The 14,071-nt window shown below is 42.3% G+C and overlaps 1 protein-coding gene across 1 annotated transcript; it reads right to left on the bottom strand.

The window, feature by feature from the left end:
- Positions 1–73: 73 nt before the first annotated feature.
- On the bottom strand, positions 74–12,047 carry LOC100699704 (protein NLRC3). The gene is made up of 14 exons (XM_019359416.2): positions 11,956–12,047; positions 5,968–7,873; positions 4,923–5,099; positions 4,519–4,767; positions 4,268–4,438; positions 3,985–4,158; positions 3,567–3,616; positions 2,929–3,497; positions 2,791–2,846; positions 1,857–2,071; positions 1,479–1,738; positions 1,235–1,351; positions 1,014–1,155; positions 74–870 (listed from the first exon to the last, which is right to left on the bottom strand). The coding sequence occupies exons 2-14, from the start codon at positions 7,782–7,784 to the stop codon at positions 551–553; spliced, it is 4,317 nt and encodes a 1,438-aa protein (XP_019214961.1). The 5' UTR covers positions 7,785–7,873; positions 11,956–12,047; the 3' UTR covers positions 74–550.
- Between the last annotated feature and the right edge of the window lie 2,024 nt (positions 12,048–14,071).

Genomic DNA, 14,071 nt, shown 5'->3' with positions numbered 1-14,071 from the left:
TGTCTGTATTACAGTATAATACTGTGTAGAAACTGACAGTTTAAATGCAGGGAATAAATGATTGAGCCCAAAAAACATCCAGGAGTTCTGTTTATTGGAAGTTTGTGTATTAGTTTCAACTTCAATAAAAATAATAAAACTGACAATATATAAACAATTACAAATTTAAATAAGTAAAAACATAATGCAATCGAGTTTATTGCAAAAAGTGCACACTTCATCACAGGTCATGCTCTGAAGCTGCATCAGGGCCAGTTTCTACCCTTATGTGGAGTCGGTGTTGTTCTCGGAGCCGGTTCTTTGGTGACGTCAGTGAGCAGCTGACTTTATTTCTCAGCCACAGTTAGGTGATGATGCTCAGTTTTTATGCTGCGAGCTGAAGACGAGCGTCATGTCCAATAAAGACTCAAACTCCCCAAAATAAATGTTAGAAACAGAGAAATCAAACTTTTAGGTACTTTTCCATTAGCTTCTTTCCAGAACTGGAAGCTAAATCTTTTTTGCCTCCAACCTCATGTCTACGTGCATGTGATCATCATAGATTTGTGCATCACACTAAGCCGAGCTCTTTGCACAGATACGGATCGTTGGCATAAAAGACGGCGATCATTTTTGAACTTGCTTCAGCTCCTTTCTTTCGCACCATGTCGATCAGGTCTCGAGCTTTCTCGCCTCTCGGTTTGGCTCTGGTCGCTTCGCCCTCAGCATCAGTGAGCACGGTGACGTGCTGCAGCTCGTCCAGCAGCTTGTTCAGAACTGGATCCGACACTTTATCGACGAAGTTTGTGCGAGCGAGTCGCAGCTTCTCTGCTGAGGCGCTGTTCCCCATCTGAAGAGGACTTCCACCTGGAGAATCAGCCAAGGATGAAGCTGAAAAAATAAGTTCAGAGTCAGAAACACAGTGAGCACATTTCAGAGCAACATTTCTACAAATCAGATCGCTGATTCTGAGCAGGACAGCAGGTTGGATCTCTGTCAGGTTTCAGTTTGTGCTGTGCTGAGTTTAGGCTCACCGGGCAGATGAAGGTCATGCTCCCACACTCGTGTCTCCTCGGGATCTTGCACCATCAGCATCACTTCCTCTGCCTTCGTTGTCAGGATGATCTCAAAGGTCGGGTGGTAATTTGGTCCGTAATTTTCAAAAAACTCTGCACGCTGAAGCGAAATGGAAACGCACAATTTAAAACAGCTTTGTGGATCAACTGTCTGCTGGCACTCAGCGACTGATACTCACTGCAGGCTGTATTTTAAAGTGGTGCGGGGCACTGCTCAGACTGTACTTTTGACCTTTGTGGAAATAACAGAAGGACGGCGCTTCGATGTACTCTGAAGCAGTGTGCTGCACTTTCACCTTTAGAGACATCACAACATTTTCTTAGTGCATGAATAGTTTCAGAGCTTCAAAGCAAACAGATACAGAACAATCAGAGGATTTATTCATGCAGAAGCCATTTAATGATCTCATGATGAAGTCATACGTCGTGCAGAGGGACGTTTCCTGGGAGCAGCATCACACTGAGGATGGGGCGTGGCCTGTTTCTCAGGAAGAGCAGGACTTGGCCACGAACGGGTTTCGTCATGTAATTGAAAAAACGCTTAGTGAGATCCCAGACGAGGCCAAAGGCGGAGAGGTGAGGGACGTCCACGACCACGTGAGTCTCAGTGATCTCCAGAGGCTGTATGATGCTCAGGCCATCATCCGTGATGTGGACCACAGAGATGCTGTCAGAGACCAGTGCTGGGAAAACACACAGCTTCATTCACTGCAACAGCCTCCAGAAACTTTCCATACAAAGCAAATCAAAGCATTTTCTGCAGGTTTAATTCTCCTTCAGGTGGTTCAGTGGCGTCCTTACCCGGCTCAGGTTCACAGTGTGGGAGGTGCAGCTGACGTATAGAGTCCTGAGGACACTCGATGCCGAACAGCGGGCCTCCGGCCACTTTGTGCGCTGGTTGGAGAACCAGAGGATCCCAGATCAGAGTCTTGTAGGTGACCTCACTCTCACCAGTCACATCAAAGACCAGACCAGTCAAAGAACACTGGAACAACCCTGGACCGGGTAACAGGAACCTGAACCACACACAATGCTTCAATATGGAGCTCATTGCTGTAGCTTCATCTCAATGTGCTTTAAATTACAAAGCAAGGACGTTATGCTGCTACTGTTCTACTGAAATTTAAAGCAAATGTCCTCATATGTGGATCTCATTTTTCTCAGAAACAAAAATCAGGTTAAAAACATAAATCAGGTAATTCTTTGTTTTTACATTCATCAGGTCCCAATCAGACCAAATAGCAAAGAGAAATTAAAAAGTCCATGGAAGAGTTTGGGTCTTAGGAGGTTAATGGAACAACAAGCAAACCTGCGTCTTTACTATGAGCAGATACACCAGCCACCACATGGATGAGATGATAAACTTCTACTGTGCAACAACATTAACTAGTGTTTCCTGTTTCAGCTGTTCATCTGCTCTTTGAGGGCGGGGTCAGGATACTGTTAGTAAGACATTGGTAAACCATAAAGTAAAAATAAGTATAAAATCATACATTTTCACTACAGGTCTGGTTGGAAGGTAAATCTCTGAAAATATTTAATAAGCACTGAAAAAAAGACTGAACCTTTTCCAACTCAGGGCACGTTGACAGCGGTCTACTGTCTGTCATACAGCTTTAAACTTTAAGACCAGCACAATCTGATGATCACACATTTTGTTAATGCTTTTCTTTGACTGCACTCTATGTCCAAGTTTAAAGTTTAGAGTGGGAACATCGAGGCTTGCATGTCGTACCTGTATGAAATGCCTGTTCTGTCTTTTGTCATCTCAGGTGTGAAGCTTGAACGAGTCTAAAGATCCAGAGAGGGCAAGTAAAATATTTTTTCCAGTCACACAAACTTGTGACACCATGAGAGAACCGAGAATACTCACAGTTTCCATCTTCAGCTTCAGCACCCTGCACAGGGTCAAAGAGGATCCTAAACGAACAGTGAATGCTGGGTAGAGAGGCTCGCTGAACGTGGTGTGGAAGGTATGAATGAGAGTTTTTGTGTCGTCAGACACCAAGTAGAAGCACAGAGTGCCGGCTGGCCAGTCCAGAAACAGTCCCAGTCTCTTTGGAGTGACCAGGAATGCTTGGATGTCAACGTGTGGGACCGGTATAAAGGTTTCCTTAAGGTTGTGTCTGAAGGAGTAACCCTTCACCGAGGTGATGCTGAAACACCAGCTTCTGTCAGTCCTGTCAATTTCTGTGTCCCAGTGTCCCTTCCTCGGCAGGCTCTTATATGCAACACCAATATTCACAAATGCTTCCCAGTCCACCTCCCAGTAGCAGCGCCCAGTCAGAGCCTCTCGACACAGCACCTGATTCACTCGGTCAAATCTCTCTGGATGATCAGGATACGACTGGTGTTCATGAGTGTAGCTCACGCTCTTGTTGCACTGAGACAGAAGCAGCTGTTTATTCACAGTGTTGGGGTCGAATGTGAGATCACAGGCATCTATGAAGGAAATGCAGTGAGTTAAGCTTCAGCTCAGTCGATGTTACAGAGAAACTCAGTGACACTAACACTTGTTCAGAAGCTGTGGGTCGACCCAGTGCTCTTCATTGTGGTCCACACTGAGGTAGAAGAGCAGAAAGGTCTCAGCTTTGGAGCAAATAAAGAGACATGAGACATTTAAAGCATGAACGTGTGATGTGAATGTAAACAGAAAATCTTTGGAACATGATCACGTTTTCAAAATGTTTTACATAAAGTTCTTAAATCTCACTCTGGTCTGCTGATGGGGACACCAGGACCTGCTACAATCTCCTCACTCCTTACTACAGCCCAGGTTAACTGAGTGTAACTTCACTTAACTTCATAGCTGCAGAGGTAACAGCGACTGAAGTCAGGTCACATTGGACTGTGGTTCAACATGTTCACCTTAGCTTAACTTAGTTTAGGGAGCTTTATATAACCTGTATATACTACACAGGGTACAGACTTGAGTGTTTCCAGTCTATATTCTGGGTCTTCCAGTCGTTCAGAGAGCAGTTTCACTCCTGACACTCCAGGATGGTTGTAGCTCAGGTCTAGCTCTCTCAGGTGGGAGGGGTTGGACTTCAGAGCTGAGGCCAGAGAGACACAACCTTCCTCTGTGATCCCACAACATGACAGCCTGGAGAGAAAATAGCTCTTACTAAAGCACAAGGCTTTGCTACTCTTCACTGTTACCACACATGTTGCAGAGTATTTGGACTCCATGGAGCTCGAGCTGCCATCAGTACCTCAGTGTTTCCAGGCTACAGTTTAAACTCCCAAGTCCAACAGACAGCAGCTGCACACCTACATCCTTCAGGTCGTTGCGGCTGAGGTCAAGCTCTCTCAGCTGGGAGTTAGAGCTGAGAACGGAGGCAAACACCTGCCAGCAGTTATTTTTTAGGAAACAACCAGGCATGCTGCAAACAAAGCAAAACATCTGAACATCATAACCTGCAGAGAGAAAATGAAAAATGATCCTTGCACTAACTGCAGGTACCTGAACCGCTCCAGTTTACAGACTGGACCAATCAGGGCAGAAGGAATCACAGTCAGCAGGTGTGACTCATCACTGAAGTCTCCACAGTTTCCAATGGTCTTCACGTCATTTGTACAATATCCACTGTAATCCTCTGAATAACTACATAAGCAGTTAATCAGATCAAGTGCCGTCAGAGGTGACAGGTCTGATCGAAGGACAGAAACCAGCCTGTGAGAGTCGCTACAGTCGAGAGAAAACCCAGATAACCTGTGCGAAACACACACCAGTTATAAATAATGTAGAGATGACTGTTTAGATGTACTGAGGTCAGTTTAGTCATCGTACGGTACATGACTGTAGTTACATAAAGATTTCAGATTTTGAAAGAAGTTTTAACCTGCAGAAACAGTTTTTAAACTGACCTCAGTGTCTCCAGTTTACAGTCAGGACCTTCCAGTCCAGCAAAGAGATCAGAAGGAAAACCATCACTGACGTTAGAAAAATACACCAGGCTGAGCTCTCTTAAACATGAGTCCGCTGACTGAAGAATGGACAGCAGCACGTCTAAGCAACCTTTGCTTAACTGATCGTTCTTGAGTCTGTAGAATCAGAAGAAAAGCAAAAATATTTATTCATCAAATCCCAGATAATCATAGAAAGTGCTACAAGTCACACCAATGTGGTTTTATGTGTATCACACCTGATGTAGTTCTACTTTAAATCTAACAGAGCTTCCATCAGGACCTGGATCATTTCTGTTTAACTCATTGTGGTGTCACAAGTTTGCTTGAAAATTCCATAAATATTTGAAATAATTTTTTGACACAGTCCTTGACTGTTTAATATTTACATAAAATTTTGATGGACTACAAATCAAACAGAGCTGAATGGTTCAAATCTTTGTACATGACATTAACTGTGAGATTTGATCCTTGTGCGATGCTGTTGGTCAATAAAATGTTGAACCAAACAGTAGAAGCAACACTGAGCAATAATGTGTTTCTGGAAGTTTGGAAATTTGTCAGAGACAGAGTTGTTGCGAAACCAGCAAGATTGCATTTGACACAAAGCTAATGTGATCTCTTAGTTTTGGCTGTTTGATGGAAATAAATTCAAACATCCATCTTCTCTCTTCCACTTCTCCTTTACAGGGTCGCAGGGCGCTGGAGCCTATCCCAGCTGTCTTAGGGCGAGAGGCGGGGTACACCCTGGACAGGTTGCCAGTCTGTCGCAGGGCTAACACACAGACACAGTCAACCACTCGCACCAATTTAGATTTTTCCCATTCGTCCCACTAACTGCATGTCTTCAGACTGTGGGAGGAAGCCAGAGTACCCGCAGAGAACCCACGCAAACACGCGGAGAACACACAAACCCCCCACAGAAAGACCCCTGATAGTGGAACTGAACTCAGGACAGTTTAAACATATTTAATATTTTATTTTAAATATCATGTGTACTACTTACACAGCCTTCTTGCAGTTCTTCATTTGCTGGATAAGTTTCTCAGTCCCAATAAACGGTGTAACAGAATTTGTCAGATCAAGTTCCTCGAGTACTTCCCCTGATATCTGCATCATGGTCGACAGTACTGCACAGTCAATAGGTGAGAGTCTCGCTCCTGAATCCAGATACATTCTGATGTCATCCTGAAATCTCTCTTCCTTCAGCTCAAACTTGCAGAGGAAAAGATTAATGTACCTCTCTCGTGGGATGTCTTTGACATGGAAATTCTTCAGGTATCCCTTCATCTCTTCGGTGGTGTCCGAGCTGCTCTTTACCTGTGGCAGTAAACTCTGCAGCATTGTTTGATTGGACTCCAGAGAAAATCCAAGGAAGAAACACAGAAACAGATCGAACTGACCTTTCTCACTTTGCAAAGCTTTATCCACAACCTTTTTCTGCAAATCCAGAAAGCTCAGATCTGTCAGATCAACACCCAGGAAAGACTCCAAAGTACTGAAGTTGTCCGTCAGGATGCAGTGGTACATGTAGAGAGCTGCAAGAAACTCCTGAAAGCTTAAATGCACAAAGCTGAACATCTTTTTCTTGTACAGGCCTCGTTCTTCCTTAAGAATCTCTGAGCAAAATCCACAAAACACTGACGCTTCATCAACATCGATGCCACTTTCTGTGAGGTCCTCTTCATAGAATATGATGTTTCCTTTCTGCAGCTGTTCAAATGCCAACCTGGACAGGTTTAAAAGCATGGCAGAGTTCTGGGCTTGAGACTTCTTCTGTTTGGACCTCTTCTTGGAGCTTTTCCCTGCATATTTCTGTCTTGTTCTTTGTGTTTGAATTAGTAAGTAATAAATGTACAGCTCTGTCATCGTTGTGATGCTGCGGCTCCTCTCATCACTCCATCCTTTCCTAAACACCTCAGCGATGATCCAGCAAAACACTGGGATATGGCCCAAGAAATAGAAGCTGATCATTCCTCTAAGACGAGACAGGATTTCTTCTGCCTGATTAGCATTCCTGAATCTTTTCCTGAAGTATGACTCTTTTTGTTGCTCAGTGAAGCCTTGGACTTCTGTCATTCGGTCAATGTATTTAGAAGGTATCTGACTGGCAGCTGCAGGTCTGGATGTTACCCAGAGCAGAGCGCGAGGCAGCAGGTTGCCTTGGATGAGGTTGGTCAGCAGCACATCAACTGCTGATCTTTGATCTATTTCACTTATTCTCACAGCTCCATCAAAGTCCAGTGGAAATCTGCTTTCATCCAAACCATCGAAGATCAACAGCACTTGCTTGTGAACAAGCTGCTGTGTACCTTCTAGTGGTTTTATTTCAGGGTAGAAGTGAAGGAGAAGCTGCAGCAGACTGTAGTCGGCATCTCTGAGCATGTTCAGCTCTCTAAAGGGGAGCACAAAGATGAAATCAATGTGCTGGTTAGATTTTCCTTCTGCCCAGTTTAGAGCAAAGATTTGGACAGCAAATGTCTTTCCAATGCCAGCGATGCCTTTCGTCATCACTCTTTGGATTGTCTTGTCTCTTGTTGGTTGTTGTTGAACTCTTTGTGGTTTAAAGATATTCATGAAATCGATCTGTTGATCGTTCACCTGTGAAAATGATGACTGCTGATCTGGGACATTAAAGTGATCTAGAATCTCATGTGATCTGGAACCAAAATCCTGATCCTGCTGAGTGACGTAGAGTTTTGTGTAGACGCTGTCAAGTCGAGACCGACCATCCGATGTGCCCTCATTTATCCAGGTAAACTTTTCCTGGAGATGATCTTTAAGCTTTTGTTTAACACTCTTCACGACTTTATCCTGCTCCATGTTTGCAGCTCTATCTTCTCCCCACTGAACCTAGTTCTCCTGTCACCTCTTGTTCTTTTGTCTCTGGAATCCTAAAAGGAATATAAAACCTGAAAGCAAGGAGAAAATAAAATGTACTTTTCCCTGGAGCACCACAGTGTAATCATATCAGTCATATGCCATATCAGTCAGCCTTTAATTGTCTAAACTTCTTTTCCCTCCATAGTTCTACACTCAACACTGCATGAGTGTCTCTGACACAATCCTGAGGGTCACAGCGGCGCTACAAGGAACCATTTAGGCCTTGTTCTTGTTACCATCTCCACAGCAGACTTCCTGCACAGCAGTGACAGATACATCCTCAGAATATTTCAGGAGGATGTAACAGTTGGCTTAATCATTAGACATGAGGAGGAGTACAGAGGAACAATTAAGGACTTTGTGGATTGGAGTGAATACAGTCATCGCCATCATAACACTGCAACACAAAAGTGATGTTTGTGGGCAGAGACGGGCAGTAAAGTGTTACAAGTAATGAGTAACGTAAGGGATTACTATTGCAAAAAAGTAATTAGATTACTGTTACTTTCCTATAAGCACGCTGCGTTACTAAACTGTGATTTTGATTGTGAGAGTGTCTCATGACAATAATGTACAAATGTGAGACGCCACTGGCAGCAACAGGCGTGTGCAGATCAACAATGGATAATATGGTGCAAGATTACGACCATGCAGTGTTTAAAGCCTGGAAGTAATCACATTACTTTAAGTTTTAGACCATAAAAAGTGAGAAAAACATCAGCGAAAAATTAAACTTCAAATCTGAGTGAGCAGCAAGCACGCTGCCACGGGGATGTGACATTCACAGAGAAACCCCTGGATCCCCCACTGACATGATGCTGTGGACAAACCTCCACCCGCCCCACTCCTGCTAAACAGGTGAAACTCTTCAAATAAGCCATTCCTCATCTGCAGAGGAATGGCTTATTTGAAGAGTTTCAGTCAGAGCTCATCACAGCACAGAAACAGCTTTAGTGAAGGTTACAAATGATCTTCTTATGGCCTCTGACAGTGGACTCATCTCTGGTCTGGTCACAGGCAGATGGCCCCGCCCCTCCCTGAGCCTGGTTCTGCCGGAGGTTTCTTCCTGTTAAAAGGGAGTTTTTCCTTCCCACTGTCACCAAAGTGCTGCTCATAGGGGGTCATATGATTGTTGGGTTTTTCTCTGTATGTATTATTGTAGGTCCACTGTTCAATATAAAGCACCTTGAGGTGACTGTTGTTGTGATTTGGTGCTGTGTAAACAAAAATGAATTGAATTGAAAAATAGATTTAAAGGTGACAGGACTCAGAGCTGCTGAATCTTTGATTTTATTTATTTATTGCTGTTTTACTTGCATCTATTTGAAAGAGTGAGTGTAAACACAAAACATTTTATTTTATATGCTGGAATATGCAGGAAATAGGTTTAAATGTTAAACTGTTGCATGTGATTTATTTTTTTACTTAATGTAATGTGCATAAAATTAAAAGATTAAAACTAATGAAACAGTTTTAAAAAGAGGATTTCCATTTGATTAAATGTTATATGATAGATTATGCATACAAATAGAATTGGGCTGAAAGGTCTGTTGCTTTATTACATATTCAGGTTGTGTATCATACTTTTGAAAACTAAGTAACTAATTACTTTTGAAAAATAAGTAATCAGTAAAGTAACAGGATTTTTGGGGGAGAAGTAATCAGTAATTAGTAAGTAATTACTTTTTTCAAGTAACTTGACCAACACTGGTTGTGGGCTTCAGAGGTGTAGGAGGAACCAAAGCAACACCAACAACTATCAGGTAAAAGTGTCATAACAAAACTATCCATGGCGGCTGTTATGACATTTGACATTTAGCTCACAGGCCTAATACAGTTTATCTGAATCATCTTAAAGACTTTTCTACATGTGTTGGTCCACTTGTGGTGAATTCAATCAACTCAACGTGATTTAAAAAGCAATACGTCCGTTTATATAACGTCTCACAGCTGACAGCATTTAACACAGCGGAGAACCACAACTGACCAACAGCTGAAAGGAGAAAAGAACAAAGATCCTGTAAAGAACTTTTCCCGCAGCTCTCAGACCTCCGACTGGGCTGAAGGTTCGGCCCCAAAGGAGCTTCAACACTGAACAAAGTGAAGCTTCCTGAGCGCACATAGTGAATACAGATGAGTCCATGTTTACATAAGTTAACTATTCTATTCATGCTGCGTCATGAAAACTAATCACATCAGATTCTCTCGACACAAACAGACATTTAGAAATGAAGGACAAACTTATTGATGCAGCTGGAGGTGTTGAAGGTGTACACTTCAACTGTTTAAGGGTTGGAGGAGAAGGAAAAGAAACAAAGGGATGAAATCATAACTCATTATTCATTCTAACCACTGGTTGTAATTCTTCACTCTATCATTGAAACGATAGAGTGCTGCAGAGCTCAGAGACCCTGACTTAACCCCAGTCGAACATCCGAAACTAAACTTGGGTGCCCGTCAAAGGTCGCCATCAAACCTTCCAGAATCTACACAGCAGACACCTGCCAGCAGGCACACCTGCTTCATTTATATAGTACTGCTTTTATTTTGTCATTATGAGCTACTCAATGTGCACGCCTCCACAATGCATGCTAAAATGCATTTCACAGTAACCACAGCAGTGACCACTGATTGATTGAAATATTGGTTTACTTATATGTTGTTACGGCTGTGGCCATAAGATCTCTGTGTGGGCTGTTTTGTTCTGTCTCTTTACTGTGCTTAAGACTCTTTGCAGGTCCCTCCCCTAATGAAGAGTAGTGAGCAGCTGATTGGACTGTGGAACACGTGACCGCGTTCAAAAAGCCGTTCTGACAGCTCCCGCCGGGAAGAGAGAGAGAGAAGCGAGCAAGCAGTTTGACAGCCGACGCGGTCCTGGCCCTGGTTTCCAGCCTATACCCTTTGCTGTATGTTTGTGTGAGCGTGCTCTGTGAGAGCCGCTCCTAGTGCATTAACTTAGTGCCTAGGCACCTCTAGGCTGAAGCGGAAGGGGTGAGCCGCCTTTTTCTTTGGAACAGTTTTCTCCTGTTTTCGGGGCTAGGGAGCGAGGGTTAGTATTGTCATTTGTTTGTTTTCTTTCTTTCTTAGGGTTTAGTTAGTTTTCTTTGGTGGGACTTAGTTGGTTTTGTTTATTATTTTGGCCTGGGTTCACCCTGGAGCTATGCTTCATCACCTTTAATAAAATCACCTTTTTTTTACGCACAACTGGTTTTGGATGTTTGGCTTGGGAACCAGGGCGGGTATCTGTCTCTCTCTCCTCCAACCTTTTATGTGCGTCCCTACACGCCTAGACTAGGGGCGTAACATATGTAAGGAAGCCCATTAGCTTCCACAGTAGCGGCTGCTAGTCTTCTTGGGGCTCAAACCATCGAGCATAAAACACAATAAAGTAGATGCAAAAATGTCCACATAATTTGGCTCTTACATCCTCAGTGAGGTTTTACAGGTCACAACATTGGCCTCTTATAATATTTACAATATTTAATTAAAATTTGTGTAAAAAGGCTTTAAAATTAAGAATAGTAGCTAGTTCTCCAACTACATTTTGATACATGCAGATAATCCAGCCTGTGGCTCATTGCAGCAGGACTGAGAGGACTTTAAACACAGTTACAATCACAGAGCTGCTGCTTTGTTATATGAGGACTTCTGTGATGTGGAACATACTTAGATTAGAGAGATACTGAGAAAACATGCTGAGTGACCGGATTGTGTCTGACCACACGCAGGAAATTACAAACTTCCTCTTGTGATAAAACTGATTTGAAAACAAAGCGTAAATCTTTAACAAAAAAAAGCTCCTGGCTGACCTGAAATGACTTCCTGCCAGATTCAGTCTGTGACAGATCCACGTCTGAGAGGCCACGAACATAAAAAGATTGTGTCCCCGTCACCAAACCAGAGGAAATGAAAAACCTTTTACTTCCCCAAACAGTGACCATGTTCACTCGTTTTTATCACAGATACATGTTTGCAGGTTGTGTCCAATAACAGCTGAAACAGCAAAGATGACACAGCAGACACGCTCATGAGTCTGTGTGCTGATTTCTCCTTAATACACTTAAAGCTGTTTTAAAGCAGCTGTTTCCATAGACAAATATCACAAGCTTACCTTTGCACTCAGCTGCTGTCACTCCACACCTCAGCGCGCACTGCTGTGTGGGAGAGACTGCACAGCTGACCCAATCTAGTCTACTTCCTCGTTTTTGCACCTCTGTAAGCGAGTGTGTGAAAAATAAAGTTTAAAATTTTTTTAAAAGCTGTAGACCACGGAAATGACGTCAAAGTTGGACTCTTATTGTTGGAATAAAACGAGGAATGAGAATAGACATTACAACACACTCCTAAACATACAAAGACTAAAGGTTTCCTGTATATTTATATTTTGTAAAAGTTCATAATAAAGTTTAATCTCTCTTTAACTTTTAACTTTATCTTTTCTTTTTAACTTCAGTTTATTTAAATGTGTATTTTTCACATCTAGATTTATCTTTTTAAATTCTTTAAGTTCACTGAAATAACTTTGAACCGGATTAGTTTGAGTACTTATGATGATAAAATATGAAAAACTAAATAAAATATATGGAGTACAAAGTACAACAGTTGCATCACGTATATGATGAAACAGAAGCAGAAAGAAACATAAGACATATTTAAAGTACATTAAAACTGGGCAGTAGAAGAACTTTACAGTGGTCTGCTGGTTGGGCACAGGGTGGCGCTGTTGTCACTGTAGTTGAGAATGAAATGAATGAACACACACACACACACACACACACACATACATTTGTTACATACATTTGTTATGTATGTAATTGTAATGTGGCTTTAATTTGAACATGTGAACATAATACAACAACAAAGAAAACAAAACAAAACACAAGCACAAATGGCCTGTATTTGTAAAGCGCTTTACTAGTCCGTAAGGACCCCAAAGTGCTTTACAAAATGAATCTTAATTAAAAACTGCAAAAAGGAAGAAGTGCAAGCTTTAATTTATATTTAATCTCACCCTTTTTCGACTCTTTAGTGATCATCACTTTTCTTCCTGTTTTTGTCGTATGCTTTTAGAAATGTTTCCTTGCAACTTGTTACCTGGATTTAGTTTTATAACCCCAGTAACACATCAGCAGATATACATTACACACTTACACACACACAGTGTGTAAATAGTGGGTGAGAGCGCCTGGTTAAAGCCCCGCCTCCTCCCTGTTTTGCTTTCTAAACTGAGTCATGCTGGGACAGTGATTCAGTTCATCACTCAGCCTGTTCCACAGCTTCACTCCACATAAAGAGATGCAATAACGTTTCAGTGTCGTACGGACATGGGGATGTTTTAAATTTACCCCAATTCCCAAAGCTGGATCCCCCATGATCTCTCTATGCAGTATCACAGATGAACCTTATGACCCCTTCTGGAATATGAATCATGACAGTGAGCATCTGTAAGTTTTACCTCAAAGTGTGAATCTAAATGGCTGTAAATCGATAGGGTCCTGATTGCAACCTGAAATCTGCTGACTGAAAGGTTCCCTATTTCTCCACTTTGATGTGGATCATGGGGTCGATGGTGACAGTGTTCATGAGGAGGAGTCTGTGCTGCTAAACCAGAAACGAAGGAGAACGTCTGCATATGAAGTAAATGAACTAACATCAGAGGAGGAAGCCAGACAGGACAGCTTTCACAGTGTTACCTCAGGAGTGATGGTGGTTTAAAAAAAAGGCTCATTATCAAAGTTAATGTGAAAAAAGAAAAATCTCATGTTTGCTGTACTGACAAATAGTTCATACCAGTTGGTCGTAGACTAAAAAACAAAAGTATTGCTACAAACCAAATGCAGCCATCATACAACGAGTTTGCTGCTGTAGACCAGGACACACTTGTCCACTTAGACATAACGTTAAATGACACCGGCTGTTTTAAAATATCATTCAGCAGTCTGCTCAAAGGGACGCTGGAGCATAAGTCACCACATTAACAATGTAATATAACTGATCTTTAGCCTGAATCTGGACCATCAGGTTGTCTGTGTGCTGTTACTTTGATGACGTCTCACTCATCATTTCTCGTTCGATAGTTTCGTTCTCTGCTGTTTACGAGCAGAGGTTCATTACTGCCCTGAAAAAGAACATAAAGTCCCCGTTAATCATTTCATGTCTCACCCTCCAGATCACATAAACACAATCACCAAAATAAAGTGCTCGTGAGACACTGAGCTCATTTCTCA

This window comes from Oreochromis niloticus, linkage group LG6, assembly GCF_001858045.2.
Source record: "Oreochromis niloticus isolate F11D_XX linkage group LG6, O_niloticus_UMD_NMBU, whole genome shotgun sequence".
NCBI lineage: Eukaryota > Metazoa > Chordata > Actinopteri > Cichliformes > Cichlidae > Oreochromis > Oreochromis niloticus.
The sequence above is the reverse complement of the archived record's forward strand: the minus strand, read 5'-3'. Positions and strand labels throughout refer to the sequence as shown.